The sequence below is a fragment of the Eubalaena glacialis genome, chromosome 4, assembly GCF_028564815.1.
Source record: "Eubalaena glacialis isolate mEubGla1 chromosome 4, mEubGla1.1.hap2.+ XY, whole genome shotgun sequence".
NCBI classification, from domain to species: Eukaryota; Metazoa; Chordata; class Mammalia; order Artiodactyla; family Balaenidae; genus Eubalaena; species Eubalaena glacialis.
Window position 1 is genome coordinate 173,992,911 of NC_083719.1, and position 18,957 is coordinate 174,011,867.

Sequence of the window (18,957 nt, forward strand, 5' to 3'; positions counted from 1 at the left end):
ACTGCCCCTAAACTGGAGGACAGGATCTCGTAGCAGGTATGCCCAGTGTCCATCCAAGAACTAACTTTCAAGATGTGGATTTTTGGCAAATGTCTTTTCCCCTCAACAGCCATTCTGCCTTGGGTCTGAGGGGGACCCTGGCCTTTAACACACTTCCTCACTGCAAAAATGGAGATGTTTTTCCTCTCAGTGGCAGCCCTGGTCCCTTTACGAGGCACTTGTTCCATGAGAAGGGAAATTTAATTAGGGGTATAAAAACAAAGCCCTTTTTAGCTCCCCACAAGTCTGTGGAGGCCATGAGACTCTTGGCCACGAAGGATGACCTGACAATAAGGCAGCTGCCTCTGCCTGTATGACCACCATCAGCGCCTCACGCTGGCTGCAGGCTTGAGAAGGCTTCCAGTGGTCTCAGGGCGGAGGCTGGGCCCTCAGAGAAGAATGGGGCTTTGTCCCACCATCCCCAAAGGGGACTTCTGGGTTCAGACACTCCAAGAGGTGAAGAGGTCAAAGGTCAACAGTCTAGACAGTGGCAGCAAAAAAGAGGCCAGTGTGGTGGGTGGACTTCCACGAGCAGCTCCCCTCCCCCTCCCGGTCACCCCTCGGGGGAACAGGCTTGTGGGTGTACATGCACACCCACTGGCCTGGCTTCCTGGCAGAAACTTCTAAGATAACAAAAAGGCATCAAGAGTATACTTTTCCAGTCGTCCCCTTGAGCAGGCCCGTTCTGTTCTAGAAGTTTCCACGCCAGCAAAGAGCAGGGTAGCTGAAAACTATTTTTCTTGCTGAAACTATCACAATCTGACCTTTCCCCAAAGACCTGGCACCGACTGGGAAGCCATGACCTCTGCCCGCCACCCCCTGCTGCCCCACGGCCCTGTCTCTCTCAGTGGCCAGGAGACCTTGGCTGTTCCTTGATTGGACCAGGTGAGCCAGGTGGCACCAAGCCCAGTCCACCAACTGGAATTGCTGCTTCTTCCCACTTTTCTTTCTATCCACTCTGTCTTATTTCTTTTTCGAGCTACGTACTCATACGCAGACCACCGACCTTCTTTTTGGTGGGAAGGGGGGAGCCAAAGGGGCTTAGAGAAGAATAAAGTTATAAGGTGCAGAGGCTCTGGCACCTTAAAGGAGATGCCATCACCCGACGCCCAGATCACTGTCTCTGCCCCCATCCCCCACCTCAGTACCCTCCACAGGGCTCACCAGAGAGAGGCCCCCTCCACTTTCCTATGAGTCCACCCCCAGCATCACTTCTCACCTTTCCCCCACCAGCCTTCCCACCACATCCCTCAGCCCATCCTTCCACCATTAACACTCACTGCACCCAGCCCTTCTGGCATTGCTCACCTCCGTACATGCCAAGCTACACCCACTTCACAGGCTCATGCCTTTCCCTATTCTGTGCCCCCGACAACCCAGACTCTGAAATGACAAGGCAGAAGGAATGAGACTTGGCCTCCCTGTTCTCACACAAGGACATTTTTGTCCGGGACCCAACAAATGCAGACAGATATACCATGGATTGAATGGCTGAGTTTGCCCCAAAGAAGAAGATAAAAATAATTAAAACAGGAAAATTTAAAAGCTGGCAGGGAGCGAGTGAAATGTTTAATGGCTATCTGATTAAATAAAAATGAGCTATGTGCTCTGCATCATGAACAAGGCCAGCGTTCTGGTTTGACTTCATGAGGAAATCTAAAACCATTGCAGGAACACAAAAATGACAGACACACACTCGACAATGATCAGACAATAAATTATATCTCTAAGCTGCTAAACCACATGGTGCTTTAAACAGAGAAGAGAAGGGAGGACAAAAGAAAGATGAAAATGCAGAGTTTGGGGATGGTGTGTCTGGGTTCTGTGGGCACCCAGCTAAGCTCAAACCTGGCTCACTTCCAGTCTTCCCTCCCTACTCCAGCTTGCCTAGATCCATTTCCTCCTCAGAGCCCCGCAGATCAGACCTTTAGAGAACAGAGCTAGTTAGAGCTAGATGCCATTCTTAATAAGACCTCTGGGGGACCCCCTGGCCTTGAGCACCCCCGCATTCAAAAGAGCCACAACCTCTGCTCACAGAAGTCAGCTGAGTGAGTAGATGCCATGACATCCTATGCTCCAGATTTCTCAGGAGACTGCAAACTCGGACCAGGGATGTGGAGGGGGGCATTTCTGGCAGAGGGAGGGCTGGCATGGAGAGGGGAGCTAGGTCCTGATCACTTTACCCTGCGGGCCATGGTACACACCCACTGCCATATGCTGACCCCACGTCACCCACCTGTGCCCACTTTCCCCTCCAGAGAAAGCCCAGGACTCAGAAAATGCATTTCACTCAGAAACCTATCAACCTGGTCTCCAAGCGACACAGCAGCTCAACGGAGGCAGCAACCACCCTGGGCATCGGAACAGGAGGGAAAGAGGGCAAATGTTTAAGAAAACAAAACAAAACAAAAATCTCAGCTGTTTTCAAAAGAACTGCATGCTGGGAAACACCAACATGATCCAACACAGCATCAGACTCCAGCACGCTTCACACTTAGTGAAGCGATAAAACTGCGTGTTCTCCAAAAAAATAGAAGAATACTTCCAAAATGTGTGTTTTCCTCACGGTTGCTTCTGACACCCCCTCTGTCTGATGGGTGTCAGGGTCCAGCTGAATTTAGTTGCCTCCTGGGAGATGTCACTCTCACCCCTGCTGGTAAGTTCAAAGTCACCAGGGAGTGAGATAAAAATTTACCAGGGAGTGAGATAAAAATTTACCTAGTCCTAGGCGCATCCAAAAACCAACTACACGAAGCCTGCTGGCTGCCCCACCGCTCTCCTGCTCAAATACACCAGCACACATGGAGCTCAGCCCCCAGACTCCATTTTGGCCCTCTCCCCTTAAGGAAAACAAGCACCAAGACTGAAAATCCAGGTCAGACGTGGGGTAGGTTTGCAGCTGCTACGCATTTTTACATATTAAAAAAAAAAAAAAAGTCATGTGCATGTTGAAATGAGAGTCTGCTTTCCCACCGGCAGCCTGGCCCCAGTGGCCCCGTGGGTACAGCTCATAGCTCGGTCGTTGAAAGGATCAGCCAACCCTTTCAGTCTCCTGGGGCACCAGCCACCCCCCACTCCCCGTGGTCTGGCCATGGGCCCAGTGCCACCCCGCCGCGAGCAAGGGGACCTCAATGTCACTCCCAAAACAAAGATGTAGGTCCAGTGTTCAGGGCAGGAGGCAGAAGGGGCTGCACCCCAGGAAAAAGAAAAGACACTTTTGTGTTTGGCTAAAGCCCGCGTTTTAACCAAAGGGAATATAAATTACTCTGTGCCCAAACTAGCACTATTGTTTTTAAAAAGAGAATAAGAAAGAAAGAAAAAAAGCCATGCCAGATCCCAAGGCGGCCCTTGCCGGGGCTGTCCAGGCTGCTGGGACATGGATCGGGTAAAGAGTCTCCATGAGGCTTTTACATTTGGGAAAAAACTGTCACAGACGGAGGGAACTCTGGAATCCCTCCACCACAGACTTAGAATGGCAGGTAGCCCCAGCCATAGGATCACGGAAGAGAGACACCTGATAGGGGTTCTCTGCAGAAATCAGGACCTCCCGGCTTCCTGGCTGCCACAGCTGTATCCCCAGATGCAAAGAGAAATAGAGAAAAAAATCTTCACTGCGGCCTTCAAATCAACCAGTGCTTTTGCAGAGAAAAAGGGAGAGGAGGTGTGTAAGTTGGCATATTTGATCCAAAACAGATCCCCAGCTGATGGGCTCGTCCTTTCCGGTCAGGCCCCGGAGGGCGGACGTCTCTCTCAGGGTCCCTGGCAGAATGAGGTCTTGGGAGGCGTGAGCAGCAATCAGTGTTTGTGGCAACAGTTGAGTTTGCCTTCTGACTGCTCTAGGACGTCCAGCATCTCCTCGATGATGGCCCGAAGTGCCCGGCCCAGCTGGTCTGCATTGTAGGGCTTGCCCAGAGGGGGCACGTGAACAAAGGCTGAGCGGCCGTGACTCTGGTACAGAGAGGTATAGTAGGCGAAGTCGCAGAGGTACCTAAGCCACAGGGCGTGGGGGGATGGGAGGGAGACCAAATGGGGTCAGAGAGTGAATGTTCCATCGAAATCCATCATAAGACACCCCCCCGCCCCAACCTCACCAGTCATCCACAAGATGGAATACTGCTTCTCCCTCCCCAGGCCAGCAAACAAATAAATAAATAAATAACGCCAAGTGCTGGAGTGTATGTGGGGAAGGAAGCAGTGTGAGATGTTGCTGGTTGGGATGCAAATTGCCCCAGGGGAGGGCAATCTGGCAGGCTACAAAAATTACAAATGTGCAATATTCAGTACTTTGTGATAAACCTTAATGGAAAAGAATATGAAACAGAATATATATATATCTCAATCACTTTGCTGTACAGCAGAAATGAACACAACATTGTGAATGAACTATACTTCAATAAAATTTTTTTAAAATAATTTTTTTAAAAATTACAAATGCATAGACTTCATGACCTGATGTTTTGAGTTTTTAGACTCTATCTCAGGAACCATCTGTACAAGAGCACGAGAAAGATGAACAAGGTATCTGCTGCAGCATGATGTGTAAAAGCAGAAAAACAGGAAGCAACCTGCTAGGATCTGAATGTCCCCCCAGATCCCCTCCCACCCTGTGAGGACATGGCCAGAAGTCAGCAGTCTGCAACCTATAGGAAGGCCTTTATCAGAACACCACCATGCTGGTGCCTGGATCTTGAACTTCCTTGCCTCCAGAAATGTGAGCAGTAACTTTCTGTTGTTTATAAGCTGCCCAGTCTGGGGTTTTTTGGTTATAGCAGCTCGAACAGACTAAGACACCACCTAAATGTCCACTGACAGAGGAGTGGCTTAATAAACTGGTTCATCTGCACAGTGGAATACTATGCAGCCGTTTACAAAGCAGGCAGTGGAGCCACAGGAAGACAGAACTCACTAAGACCGATGTCACATGCCCACAAGTGAAACCAAGGAAGGGAACTCTCATGAAAATGCACACCACGTAACCCCATCCACGTGAAAGCAAAGTGAAACAGGACAAAATTCGAAAGTAGTACGCCAAATGTCCTCATATGTATGGAAACATATGTGTGGGTGAGTAGGAAGGGTCACAATTTAAGTCTCTGATTTAACCGAGGGATCCCTGGGGCGGGGAGGGGCGGGGGGAGGAGAGAGGGCAAGAGAATCTTTCACAACAGGAACGTATGAGAATATATTCTAGAATTATCTGAGTAACTTAAAATTAATTTCAGGGGAGTTCCCTAGTGGCCTAGTGGTTAGGGTTCCAGGCTTTCACCGACAGGGCCTGGGTTCAATCCCTGGTCAGGGAACTGAGATCCTGCAAGCTGTGTGGCCCAGCCAAAAACAACAACAAAAAATTAGTTTAAAAAAAAGACTGAGGGCTTCCCTGGTGGCGCAATGGTTGAGAATCTGCCTGCTAATGCAGGGGACACGGGTTCGAGCCCTGGTCTGGGAAGATCCCACATGCCGCGGAGCAACTGGGCCCGTGTGCCACAACTACTGAGCCTGCGCGTCTGGAGCCTGTGCTCCGCAACAAGAGAGGCTGCGACAGTGAGAGGCCCGTGCACCGCAATGAAGAGTGGCCCCTGCTTGCCACAACTAGAGGAAGCCCTCGCACAGAAACGAAGACCCAACACAGCCAAAAATAAATAAATAAATAATTAAATAATTAAAAAAAAAAAAAAGACTGAGCCCACGTGCCACAACTACTGAAGCCCATGTGCCTGGAGCCCGTGCTCTGCAACAAGAGAAGACACCGCAATGAGAAGCCTGCGAGGGGGATTAAGAGGTACAAACTATTAGGTATAAAATAAGCTACAAGGATATATTGTACAACACAGGGAATATAGCCAATATTTTATAATAGCTATAAATGGAGTATAACTTTTTTAAAATAAATTTATTTCTTTCTTTTTGGCTGCGTTGGGTCTTCGTTGCTGTGTGCAGGCTTTCTCTAGCTGTGGCAAGCGGGGGCTACTCTTCCTTGAGCGGGCTTCTCATTGTGGTGGCTTCTCTTGTTGCAGAGCATGGGCTCTAGGCACACGGGCTCAGTAGTTGTGGCTCGCAGGCTCTAGAGCGCAGGCTCAGTAGTTGTGGTGCACGGGCTTAGTTGCTCCATGGCATGTGGGATCTTCCTGGACCAGGGCTCGAACCCGTGTCCCCTGCATTGGCAGGCGGATTCTTAACCACTGCGCCACCAGGGAAGCCCAGGAGTATAACTTTTAAAAACTGTGAATCACTGTATTGTACATCTGTAACGTATACTATTGTACATCAACTATACTTTAATAAAAAAATAATTAAGGGACTTCCCTGATGGTCCAGTGGTAACGAGTCTGCCTTACAATGAGGGGGACGCAGCTTAAATCCCTGGTCAGGGAACTGGGATCCCACATGCCGCAGGGCAACTGGGCCTGCACGCCACAACTACTGCGCTCAGGAGCCTCAACCAGAGAGCCCAAGTGCCACAAACTACAGAGCCCACGTGCCCTGGAGCCCCCGCGCCACAACTAGAGAAGAGAAAAAACCCGCACGCCACAGCTAGAGAGAAGCCCACGCATCACAATGAGAAGAGCCCGCGCGCGGCAACGAAAGATCCCACATGCCACAGGGAAGATCTCGTGTGCCACAATTAAGACCTGACGCAGCCAAAAATAAATTAAATAAAGAAATAATAAATAAACCTTTAAAAAATAATAGTAATTAAAAAAAAAAAAGACTGATGGTAAATTCAGCCACTTCTTCATTCTGTCAACTGAATTTGCCACCTGCTGCCTTTGGACTGGAGAGGTGTACAAAGTGTTGAGAAATCAAGGTACCTGGTGTTGAGAGGGCATAGAACAGAGAGGTCTGGGAGGCTGGGGAGTCCTTCCCAAGGGGGCAACATTTTGGAGTTAAGACCTGAAAGAGGTATTATCAGAGGGAGGTGAGCTCTGGGCAGGGGTCTTAGCATGTGCAAAGGCCCTGATGCTAGAGTGAGCTTGGTGTGTTTGAGGAACAGGAGGAGGCTGGTTTGTGGGTCTGGAAGGCAGTGGTGAGGCGAGAGTGAAGGCAGAGGAGGGTGGAGAGGTGGGCAGGGGCCAGACCACACAGAACCTGTGGATGGTGGAGAGTTGGGATTTTATTCGAGGTGCAGTGGAAGCTGTAGGAAGAATTAAGCAAGTTAGGGACATCATCAGACTTAAATTAATAGAAGACCCTCTAATAGGCTGAATAGTTAGTTTCTGCCCCAAATCTATGTTCATCTAGAACCTCAAAATGTGACCTGATTTGGAGATAGGGTTTTTGCAGATGTAATTAGTTAAGATGAGGTCATAGTGGTTTAGGGTAGGTCCTAAATCCAATGATTGGTGTCCTTGTAAGAAGGCCACATGGGGACTTCCCTGGCTGTACAGTGGTTAAGACTTCGCCTTCCAATGCCGGGGGTGTGGGTTCGATCCCAGGTCGAGGAGCTAAGATCCCATGTGCCTCGCAGCCAAAAAACCGAAACATAAAACAGAAGCAGGGACTTCCCTGGTGGCGCAGTGGTTAAGAATCCGCCTGCCAACACAGGGAAAAACGGGTTTGATCCCTGGCCCAGGAAGATCCCACATGCCGCAGAGCAACTAAGCCCGTGCGCAACAACTACTAAGCCTGCGTTCTATAGCCTGCGAGCCACAGCTACTGAGCCCACACGCCACAACTACTGAAGCCCGTGCTCCTAAAGCCCGAGCTCCGCAGCAAGAGAAGCCACTACAATGAGAAGCCTGCACACCGCAACGAAGAGTAGCCCCCACTCGCTGCAACTAGAGAAAGCCCGTGCGCAGCAACGAAGACCCAATGCAGCCAAAAATAAATAAATACATTTATATTTTTAAAAAAACAGAAGCAATATTGTAACAAATTCAATAAAGGCTTTAAAAATGGTCCACATCAAAAAAATCTTAAAAAAAAAAAATAAAAGAAGGCCATGTGAAGACACACACAGGGAAGAAGGCCATGTAGAGATGAAGGCAGAGATTGGGGTAAAGCATCTCAACCCACGGAACACTCAGCGTTGTCAGCAGCCCCCATAAGCCAGAGAGGCATGGAACAGATTCTCCCTCAGAAACTCCAGAAGGACCAACCCTGCTGACACCTTGATTTTGGACTTTTAGTCTCCAGAACTGGGAGAGAATAAATGTTTGTTGTCCTAAGCCACCAACATGGTAATTTGTTATATATAGCAGCCACAGGAAACTAATATAGACACTGACTGCTTAGGAGAGAAGGACTGTCAGGGTTGGGGTAGAGGTGGCAGGAGGAACAGCAGGGAGACGGCCGGAGCAACGTGCAGGTGGGAGATGCCAGGATCCACAGTCCACACACAACGAGTTCCAGAAGCAGAATCCGTGGAACCTGTTTTATATATATATACACACACACATACACATATATACTTAACTCTGTGCCTCATGCATGGTGAGGTTTATATACTGTGAAATTCTATGTAAAAATATTATGTATAATATTGTTAAAATATCCCATGCTTAAAAAAATTATCCCATGCTTTAATCAGGTGGTAAAACAATTATGTTTTCAAAAGTGAAAAAGAAAAAGTGAGCACTTGGCCCAAAGAGGCTAAAATCAAACACACTTGGCTTGTTCAACACCCAGCCTGGGCTGATGTAGGAGGGAAACCCCTACTCACACCTACACCATAGGGCCCCATGGTGCCTTACCTGCCGGCATCTTGTGAGATGGTCACTGACACATCCAGGCCCAGTGTAGTAACCCTCTTACATACAGCGTCCATGTCAATGATGGAGTCAATGCTTTCAGGCCCATCCTCCACACAGCACTGGGAGCCGGGGCAGAATCGGCAGTTGTCCAGCCCCTTGTAGCCCTTGTTGTGCCCGCACTTCTCCAGCGTGACTGTGGTCGCCATGCCTGACACCCCCACATGCACCACCAGCTGCAGACAGATGGGCAAGGCTTAATAGGGACTGGTCATGGGACTGGGAGTCCCCCCAGGCCAAGAAGAGGACAGCATCCTCACAGAGCTCTGCTGGGGGTTACGTGCTTTCTGACATCTTGCTGCTGGAATAGACCCTACAGTCACTCTTACAGAAAGGTGTGCCAAGTGAAACATGCAAGAATGTGAAATATGCAAAGATGTTCACTGCAGCTTTGTCATTACAATCAAATATTGGAAACAACCTAATTAGCCATCCATGGTGAGGTGGGGGGGGGGGTTGGATAAGTAAAGTATGAGCTACTTTGTAGCTGTTAACATGCCCAAGGCAATTCTGTATGAAATAATCTTCAAGACATATTGCCAAACACAAAAGGCAAGGTATAATTTCCAGGAATCTAACCTAAAAACAATCAAAGAGATAATAATTTGCCAATGGTCACTTCAGTGTTATTTATAAAAGTGAGGAAAAAACCCCAAAAACGTAGAAATGACTAGCATGCCCAATAATAGGAGAATGGTTGTATTAATTACTAAATATTACCCAGCTGTTAAAATAACGTTAAGGGAGAATTTTTAATGACCTGCGTGATTAAATGCTCATGATAACATATTTATAAGAGGCAGGATACCAAACTGAATACAGTTTAACTTCAAATATTAATTATTTGTGTGTATGTTTATATACAGAAAGGGCACTGTAAGAAAATATGTGAACATTTAAAATACAGACTGATGAGCACACTGTGCCATATGGCAGTCACAGGATACCTGTGGCTATTGAGCATTTGAAATGTGGCTGATACAAACTTTTTTCTATGCATTTTCTTTATTTGATTATTGGTTATTTCCCTACGGTGATATATCTCACAGTGACTTTTTTTTTTTTAACATCTTTATTGGAGTATAATTGCTTTACAATGTTGTATTAGTTTCTGCTGTATAACAAAGTGAATCAGCTATATGTATACATATATCCCCATACCCCCTCCCTCTTGCACCTCCTTCCCACCCTCCCTAGCCCACCCCTCTAGGTCATCACAAAGCATTGAGCTGATCTCCCTGTGCTATACAGCTGTTTCCCACTAGTATATATATGTCAGTGCTACTCTCTCACTTCGTCCCAGCTTACCCTTCCCCCTTCCCATGTCCTCAAGTCCATTCTCTATGTCTGCGTCTTTATTCCTGTCCTGCCCCTAGGTTCATCAGAACCATTTTTTGTTTTTTAGATTCCATATATATGTGTTAGCATACGGTATTTGTTTTTCTCTTTCTGACATACTTCATTCTGTATGACAGACTCTAGGTTCATCCACCTCACTACAAATAACTCAATTTCATTTCTTTTTATGGCTGAGTAATATTCCATTGTATATATGTGCCACATCTTCTTTATCCATTCATCTGTCAATGGACACTTAGGTTGCTTCCATGTCCAAAAATAAATACAAAATGGATTAAAGACCTAAATGTAAGGCCAGACACTATAAAACTCTTAGAGGAAAACATAGGCAGAACACTCTATGACATAAATCACAGCAAGATCCTTTTTGACCCACCTCCTAGAGAAATGGAAATAAAAACAAAAATAAACAAATGGGACCTAATGAAAATTAAAAGCTTTTGCACAGTAAAGGAAACCATAAACAAGACGAAAAGACAACCCTCAGAATAGGAGAGAATATTTGCAAATGAAGCAACTGACAAAGGATTAATCTCCAAAATATACAAGCAGCTCAATATCAAAAAAACAAACAACCCAATCCAAAAATAGGCGGAAGACCTAAATAGACATTTCTCCAAAGAAGATATACAGATTGCCAACACATGGCTGATACAAACTGAGATGCCAGTGCAGCACACACACCGGTTTCGGAGACTGGGCATGAAAAAAGAATGTAGGGACTTCCCTGGTGGTCCAGCGGTTAAGACTCCGCGTGTTAAGACTCGACTGCAGAGCACGGAGATCTCACATGCCGCGCGGTGCGGCTAAAAAGTAAAAAAAAAAAAAAAAAAAGGAAAGGAAAATGTCTCATTAATAACTTTTTAAATGTTGATTACACATTGACATAATATTTTAGAAATAAGGGGTGACATTTAAGATATTATTAAAATTAATTTCACTATTTCTTTGTATGCTTTTTTTTTTTCTGGCCATGCGGCTTGTGGGATCTTAGTTCCCAGACCAGGGATTGAACCCGAGCTACGGCAGTGAAAGTGCCGAGTCCTAACCACTGGACCAGGGAATTCCTTCTTTGTATGCTTTTCAATTGTGGCTTCTGGAAAGTTTAAACTGTCCTGTGTAGCTGGCATGGTAACGTCTAGCGGGCCGTGATTCTCAAGAACATAACTAGCCAGGAGCGGGGGCTATGCTACTGGATGCCTAGCACCCACACTGTGTTATCTGGTGCTCCATAAACCAGTGAAGCACCAGGTAACACTGTAATTCCTGTGAATGTAAAAACAAAATAGCAGCTAGCTGTAGTATACAGGGTTGAATGGTGACTCCACCACCACCACCAAAAAAAAAAAAAAAGAAAAGGAAAGGTATGTCCCTGTCCTAATACCTGGAAACTGTGATTGGGACCTTATTTGGGAAAGGGTCTTTGCAGATGTAATTAAGTAAAGGATCTTGAGATGAAGTCCTCCTGGATTATCTGGATGGGCTCAAAATCCATTGACAAATGCCCTTAAAAGAGACACACAGCAGGGACAGAGAGAGAGGAAAGGAGAAGGTCATGTGGAGACAGTGGCAGAGGATACAGTGATGAGGCCACAAGCCAAGGAATGCCTGGGGCCACCAGAAGCTGGAAGAGACAAGGAAGGATCCTCCCCTAGAGCCTTTGGAGGAAGCCACAGCCCTGCTCATGCCTTGATTTTGGACTTCTGGCCTCCAGAACTGTGTGCTTATAAATTTCTGTAGTTTTAAGACACCTAGTTGGCAGTCAATTGTTACGTCAGCCACAGGATGCTAATCCATGCAGTACGATGCTTAAAAAGTACTTGCGGGGGCTTCCCTGGTGGCGCAGTGGTTGAGAATCTGCCTGCCAATGCAGGGGACACGGGTTCGAGCCCTGGTCTGGGAAGATCCCACATGCCGCGGAGCAACTGGGCCCGTGAGCCACAACTACTGAGCCTGCGCGTCTGGAGTCTGTGCTCCGCAACAAGAGAGGCCGCGATAGTGAGAGGCCCGCGCACCGCAATGAAGAGTGGCCCCCGCTCGCCGCAACTAGAGAAAGCCCTCGCATAGAAACGAAGACCCAACACAGCCAAAAATAAATAAATAAATAAATAAATTTATTTAAAAAAAAATGTACTTGCGGGTGAGCACAAATGTATATGAAGATGCATGTGTGAGAAGAAGATGTGAGTGATGACAATAGCCGTGGTACCAGTTAACCACTATTAAGAGCTTACTATAGGGACTTTCCTGGTGGTCCAGTTGGTAAGACTCCACGCTCCCAATGCAAGGGGCTTGGGGTTCTATCCCTGGTTGGGGAACTATATCCTGCATGCATGCCGCAACTAAGAAGTCTGTGTGCCACAACTAAGAAGTCCGCGTGCCACAACTAAGAGTCCACATGCCGCAACGAAGATCCCGTGTGCCGAACTAAGACCTGGTGCAGCCTAAATAAATAAATAAATAAATATTTTTTTTTAAAAAAGAGTTTATTATAGACCAGGAGTTCTCAACCAGGGGTGAGCCTGCCCCCAGAGGGTGTTTGGCAACATCTGGAGACATTATGGGGTATCAAACTGGAGACACAGCGCTCCTGGCATCTCATGGGTGGTGGTCAGGGACGGCGCTCAGCACCCTACAGTGCACAGCACAGCCCAGCACAGAGAAGGCTGTGGCCCCAGTGTGGCTGAGAAACCCTGGGGTGGGCTGAGAACTGTTTATTGCCCTACTGGCCTCATCTCTCTCATCCCCACCACAAACTCATGATGTTAGTCCTTGTGATAGCGAGATCTATAGTAAGAGATATATATTTGTTGGAACTTCCCTGGTGGTCCAGGGGGTGAGACCCCATGCTCCCAATGCAGGGGCCTGGGGTTCGATCCCTGGTCGGGGAACTAGATCCCACATGCATGCTGCAACTAAAAGTTCACATGCCATAGCTAAAAGCCCGCATGCCGCAACTAAGACCCGGTGCAGCCAAAATAAATAAATAAATATTAAAAAATAAAAAAAGAAATATATATTTGTCCTTAGTTCACTCTTCCTGGCACAGAGCTCCTAAAACCCTTAGAGTTCCCTAAGTGATGAGAGCAATAAAGGTGTCCTGTTTTGTTAATTTTTTTTTTTTTTTTTCCTGCTGCATGGCATGTGGGATCTTAGTTCCTTGACCAGGAATCAAACCCGTGCCCCTTGCAATGGAAGCGTGGAGTCCTAACCACTGGACTTCCAGGGAATTCCCCTGTTTTGTTAATGAGGTAACTTTTAGAAAGCACCTTAGAATGGGGGCTGGTTGCCAGGGGAACCAACCACATGATTAGAGGGTTGGAACTTTCAGCCCCACCCCCTACCTCAGAGGAAGGGAGAGGGCCTGGAGATGGAGTTCAGCTGGGGCGAGTAGGGCACTCGGGAGGGCGAAGCAGCTCTGCATACGTTCCCACATATATTGTCCTATGCATCTCTTTCATCTGGCTGGCTGTTCCTGGGTTATATGCTTTTATAATAAACCGGTAATCCAGTGAGTAAATGGGGTTCCTGAGTTCTGTGAGCTGCTCTAGCAAATTAATGGAACCCAGGGAAGGGGTCGTGGGAACCCCTGATTTATAGCCAGTTGGACAGAAGCACAGGTAACAACCTAGACTTAAGATTGGCATCTGCAAACTATTTTGTATAGAATGGATAAACAATAAGGTCCTACTGCAGAGCACAGGGAACTATATTCAATATCCTGTGATAACCATAATGGAAAAGAATATTAAAAAAAAGAATGTATATATATGTATAACTGAATCACTTTGCTGTACAGCAGAAATTAACACATTGTAAATCAACTATACTTCAAAAAAAAAAAAAAAGATTGCCATCTGAAGTGGAGGGCAGTCCTGTGGGATGGAGCCCTTACCCTGTGGAATGCAATTCTATCTCTGGGTAGGTAGTGTCAGAGTTGAGTTGAATTGTAGGACCCACAGCTGCTCTCCAAGAATTGCTTGGTGTGGGGATAACCCCACCCACGCACTGGAATTGGGTGGTAGAATTTTAGTACTTCAGTCACCCCTCGCTTCGGTATCCACAGGAGATTGGATACCAACATCCGGGGATGCTCAAGTCTCTTATCTAAAATGGCGTAGTATTTGCATATAACCTACTGCACATCTTTCTGTATACCTCAAATCATCTCTAGATTACTTATGATACCTAACAGAATGCAAATGTTATATAAATAAATAGCTGCCAGTTCAAGGCAAATTCAAGTTTTGCTTTTTGGAACTTTCTGGATTTACTTTTTTTTTTTTTTTCTGCACTGCACGGCTTGCTGGATGTTAGTTCCCCAACCAGGGATTAAACCCGGGTCCCCAGCAGTGGAAGCATGGGGTTCTAACCACTGGACCACCAGGGAATTCTCTGGAATTTTTTTCAAATATTTTTTATCTGTGCTTGGTTGATTCCTGACTATTATTATTTCCACCTGTCACAGGAGGAAACTGAGGCACGGGGAGCCCAAGGAGCTTCCCTGAGACCTCACAGCTCATCAGTAGCAGCCTGGACCCAAAATCCTTCTTCTATTCCTTTCTATATAGTGAGAAATTTTTAAGACATGTTCATGCCTTAGGTTTTCTTTTTAACTAGAATAAGGCAGGACTATATAGACAGTAGAGGAAAAAGCTCATTCACAGAACCTTCAGTCACATCTCACTGAGCCTCCAGGTCCCCCTCTGTAAAAAGGGACAAATTCTAATTTTTAAAAAAAAATTTTGAGGGAGCTTCGAGGATGGCGGCGTCCGCAGCGCTGATCCTGCAGGAGAGCCCCAGCATGAAAAAAGCAGTGTCGCTGATAAATGAAATAGATATAGGAAGCTTTCCACGATTGCTCACCCGAATTCTTCAAAAACTTCACCTGAAGGCTGAGAATAGTTTCAGTGAAGAAGAGGAAGAAAGACTTCAAGCTGCATTTTCTCTAGAGAGACAAGATCTTCACCTAGTTCTTGCAACAATATCATTCATTTTAGAACAGGCAGTATATCACAACGTGAAGCCAGCTGCTTTGCAGCAGCAGTTAGAGAACATTCACCTTAGACAAGACAAAGCAGAAGCATTTGTCAATGCTTGGTCATCTATGGGTCAAGAAACAATTGAAAAATTCAGGCAGAGGATTCTCGCACCCCACAGGCTGGAGACGGTCGGATGGCAGCTTAACCTTCAGATGGCTCACTCTTCCCAAGCAAAACTAAAATCTCCTCAAGCTGCGTTACAGCTAGGAGTGAGCAATGAAGAGTCGAAGAGCCTGAAGAAAGTTCTTGTGGAATTCAGTCACAAGGAATTGTTTGATTTCTATAACAAGCTTGTGACCATACAAGCACAGCTGGATTCCCTTACATGATGTTCGCGAAGACTTGTTTCTCTATACACTCCTGCCACCTTATTATTTTGCATTGAAGATAAACTGCCAGGTTGTGTTTTCTGAAGGATTCATTATCTTTCTTCTTGTAAATTATATGGCTTATTGCTTCTTATCAAAATAACAGCCAAGGAAGATCATTGTCCTGAGTACTGATGTTCTAATATACATTCTCTAGTTCTGTGAGCCAACAGCAAGCAATTGTTAAGAACACTTCTGTTTTAAAGGAAACAAAAGTGAGTATCATATTGTTTTTACTGTCCTATTTTTGCTTTAGTGCCTGACCTTTTTGTTTTTTACATACTTGATGATACTTTTATGTATCAAGAAGGGTCCATGGATACAAAGTGTAATGTGTACCTTAGAACACAGAACTTCATTAATTACAATAAGAAAAATAAGAAAGTAGCCACATTCAAAAAAAATTTTTTTATTGGAGTATAGTTGATTTACAATGTTGTGTTTCAGGTGTACAGCAAAGTGAATCAGTTATACATATATCCACTCATTTTTAGACTACTTTCCCATATAGGTCATTACAGAGTATTGAGTAGAGTTCCCTATGCTATACAGTAGGTCCTTATGAGTTATCTATTTTATATATAGTAGTGTGTGTATGTTAATCCCAACCTCCCAATTTATCCCCCCCACCCACCCCTTATGGGACAAATTCTACTTGAGGTGCAATGAGAGGGCTTCTTAGAAAGGAAGATGCCTCCAGCCAGCCCTGGAGAATCTGAAACAGCAGGCTAGGGTAGGAAGCTGTGTGAGGCCCCTGCAAAGGGGACTGGGACAGCACTTGTCAGAGATACCAGCCCAGGTAAGTTCCCAGATGGCTCCTGCCCAAGGTCTTGGCTGGGCCAAAACTACCTCTGGTGGGAGGGTGTGGTTCCTGCCTGCCGGGCCTCCATTCCATCACATCAGGTTAAAACCACAGCTCCCTCCCACAGCTGTTTTCCCTTTGTGGACCACCCTCCACTTCTTCTCATTCTAGGAGGTTTGGAGAGAGGTGACACCAGCCTCTGGCCACCAGAGTGGGCATGTGGGACTCAGGCTTCACAAATCAGAGCATTCCTTCTTCCCCAACCATAGTGATTGGCTCAGGGACTGGCCTGTGACCCAAGCCGGCCAATGAGAATCAGCCATAGACTTTGGGGAATTATTTGGAGGAGAGGTGTTCTCTTTCTGCTGAGCGGCTGAGTTGGGAGGATATCAGCCAGCAACCACCTATCTTTGCCAAAGCAAAAGCAAAGTGGAAAGCAAAGCAAAGCTACGTGGTCAAGAGAGGAGGCTGATGACATTGGGTGAGCACCTGAATCAAGCTATACCTGAAGCATACCAACATTTGTGCTCAAGCTGGGTTGAGGTGTGATTTGACTGTCACTTATAACCAAACAGGTCACGACTGATACAGAACTCAAGTGGGACAGAACCAGGCTCTGTGAAGTTCCAGATGTTTGCTTTCCTCCCTCACCTCTAAGGGTAACCCAGGAAAGTGTGGCGCTTTAGGAAATAAGGCTGTGGCATCAGCCATGTGATCAGAGCAGGAACAAAGTCACACAAACCATCCATGTGTGGGGCACCCACCTGCAGGTCCTGATGGGGAAGCACCTACCTTCACCCCACTCATCTTTGCCCCATTTACCTGTGGACTGTGCTTCTCCCACAGGGCTGGGATGAGCCTCTGGACTGTCTTGTACTCCACTGGAATCTCATACACATGCAGGTCCACGCTGTCACCGAGCCCCAGCTTCTCCAGCTCCTGGGAGCAAGAGCAGAGGAAATGTGGCATTAGGTCAGGGCTGCAGGGATAACTAGATCCCTGGGGACAGAGTGACCTATCCTCAGAAGACAGGCGGGGTTCCTGACTCACTGTGCAGAGCGGGAAGGCACATGTGCTGGTCTATCCCAAAGCTCCTCCCTCAGCCCAAAGCTCCTACCTCAGCCCCTTCCCCACCCACTCTCTCAGCATCTCCGTGGGCAACAGCATGATACCATGGCCTCTGAGGCTAGTCTCCTGGATTTGAACCCTGCCTGTGGGGGGAAGGGCAGTGACTTGGGCAAGTCACTTAACCTCTCTGTGCCTCAGTTTCCTCATCTGTAAAATGGGGATAATAAAGTACTTACTTCACAAGGTAGTTATAACAAATGAAGGAACTAATTCACGCTAAAGAGTTCCAAGCAATGTTTGGCATACTGTAGGGACTCGAATAATGTTGACTACCATTACTACTATTATTTTTGTTGTTTTGTTATTATGCTCTCCCTTTGTTACACCTGTTAAGAATTATTTATAGACTTGGTGCATGGTAGATAGCAGGGTCTCAACATATATTTACAGATGGACCCAACTCCTTAGGGAGCCTCTAACCATCTCAGGAATGAAGGGGTTTAAGAACATCATGAATTATAAACAAAAATGGGCTATGATGACCCCAATGTTCACAGCAGCACTATTTACAATAGCCAAGACATGGAAGCAACCTAAATGTCCATCAACAGATGAATGGATAAAGAAGATGTGGTATATATATAAATGGAATATTACTCAGCCACAAAAGAGAGTGAAATAGGGACTTCCCTGGTGGCACAGTGGTTAAGAATCCGCCTGCCAATGCAGGGGACACGGGTTCGAGCCCTGGTCCAGGAAGATCTCACATGCCGCAGAGCAACTAAGCCCGTGCACCACAACTACTGAGCCTGCGCTCTAGAGCCTGCGAGCCACAACTACTAAGCCCACGAGCCACAACTACTGAGCCCACGAGCCACAACTACTGAGCCCACGTGCCACAACTACTGAAGCCCGTGTGCCTATAGCCTGTGCTCCGCAACAAGAGAAGACACTGCAATAAGAAGCCGGCACACTGCAACGAAGAGTAGCCCCCGCTCGCTGCAACTAGAGAAAGCCTGCACGCAGCAACAAAGACCCAACACAGCCAAAAATAAATAAATAATTAATTTTTTTAAAAAAAGAGTGAAATAATGCCATTTGCAGCAACACGGATAGACTTAGAGATTATCATACTAAGTGAAGTCAGTCAAGCAGAGAAAGACAAATACCATATGATATCACTTATATGTGGAATCTAAAAAAAAAATGATACAAATGAACTTATTTACAAAACAGAGACAGACTCACGGACATAGAAAACAAACTGACGGTTATCAAAGGGGAAAGGGCGGGGAGGGATAAATTAGAAGTTTGGGATTAACAGATACACACTACTATATATAAAATAGATAACCAACAAGGACCTACTGTACAGCACAGGGAACTATATTCACTATCTTGTAATAACGTATAATGGAAAAAATCTGAAAAAGAATATGTATACATAGGTATATACACATATATGTATATATAAATATATATCTGGGAAAAAAGGGCTATGATGGATCACCACATGCGTACTTTTCTGGGGA

The 18,957-nt window shown here is 46.2% G+C and overlaps 2 protein-coding genes across 2 annotated transcripts in view; one reads left to right on the forward strand and one right to left on the reverse strand.

Moving 5' to 3' along the window:
- Positions 1-3,254: 3,254 nt before the first annotated feature.
- The window catches only part of PGPEP1 (pyroglutamyl-peptidase I), a 34,329-nt gene continuing 18,626 nt past the window's right edge, over positions 3,255-18,957 (reverse strand). Inside the window, exons 3-5 of the mRNA XM_061190229.1 lie at positions 17,180-17,296; positions 8,730-8,962; positions 3,255-4,027 (exon numbers count right to left, since the gene is read on the reverse strand). Coding sequence (XP_061046212.1) covers positions 3,835-4,027; positions 8,730-8,962; positions 17,180-17,296 — 543 coding nt within the window. The 3' untranslated portion in view covers positions 3,255-3,834. The remainder of the gene's footprint in view (positions 4,028-8,729; positions 8,963-17,179; positions 17,297-18,957) is intronic.
- LOC133090279 (COMM domain-containing protein 10-like) lies at positions 14,900-15,522 on the forward strand. Its single transcript, XM_061188630.1, has one exon. The coding sequence runs from the start codon at positions 14,908-14,910 to the stop codon at positions 15,514-15,516; it is 609 nt and encodes a 202-aa protein (XP_061044613.1). The 5' UTR covers positions 14,900-14,907; the 3' UTR covers positions 15,517-15,522.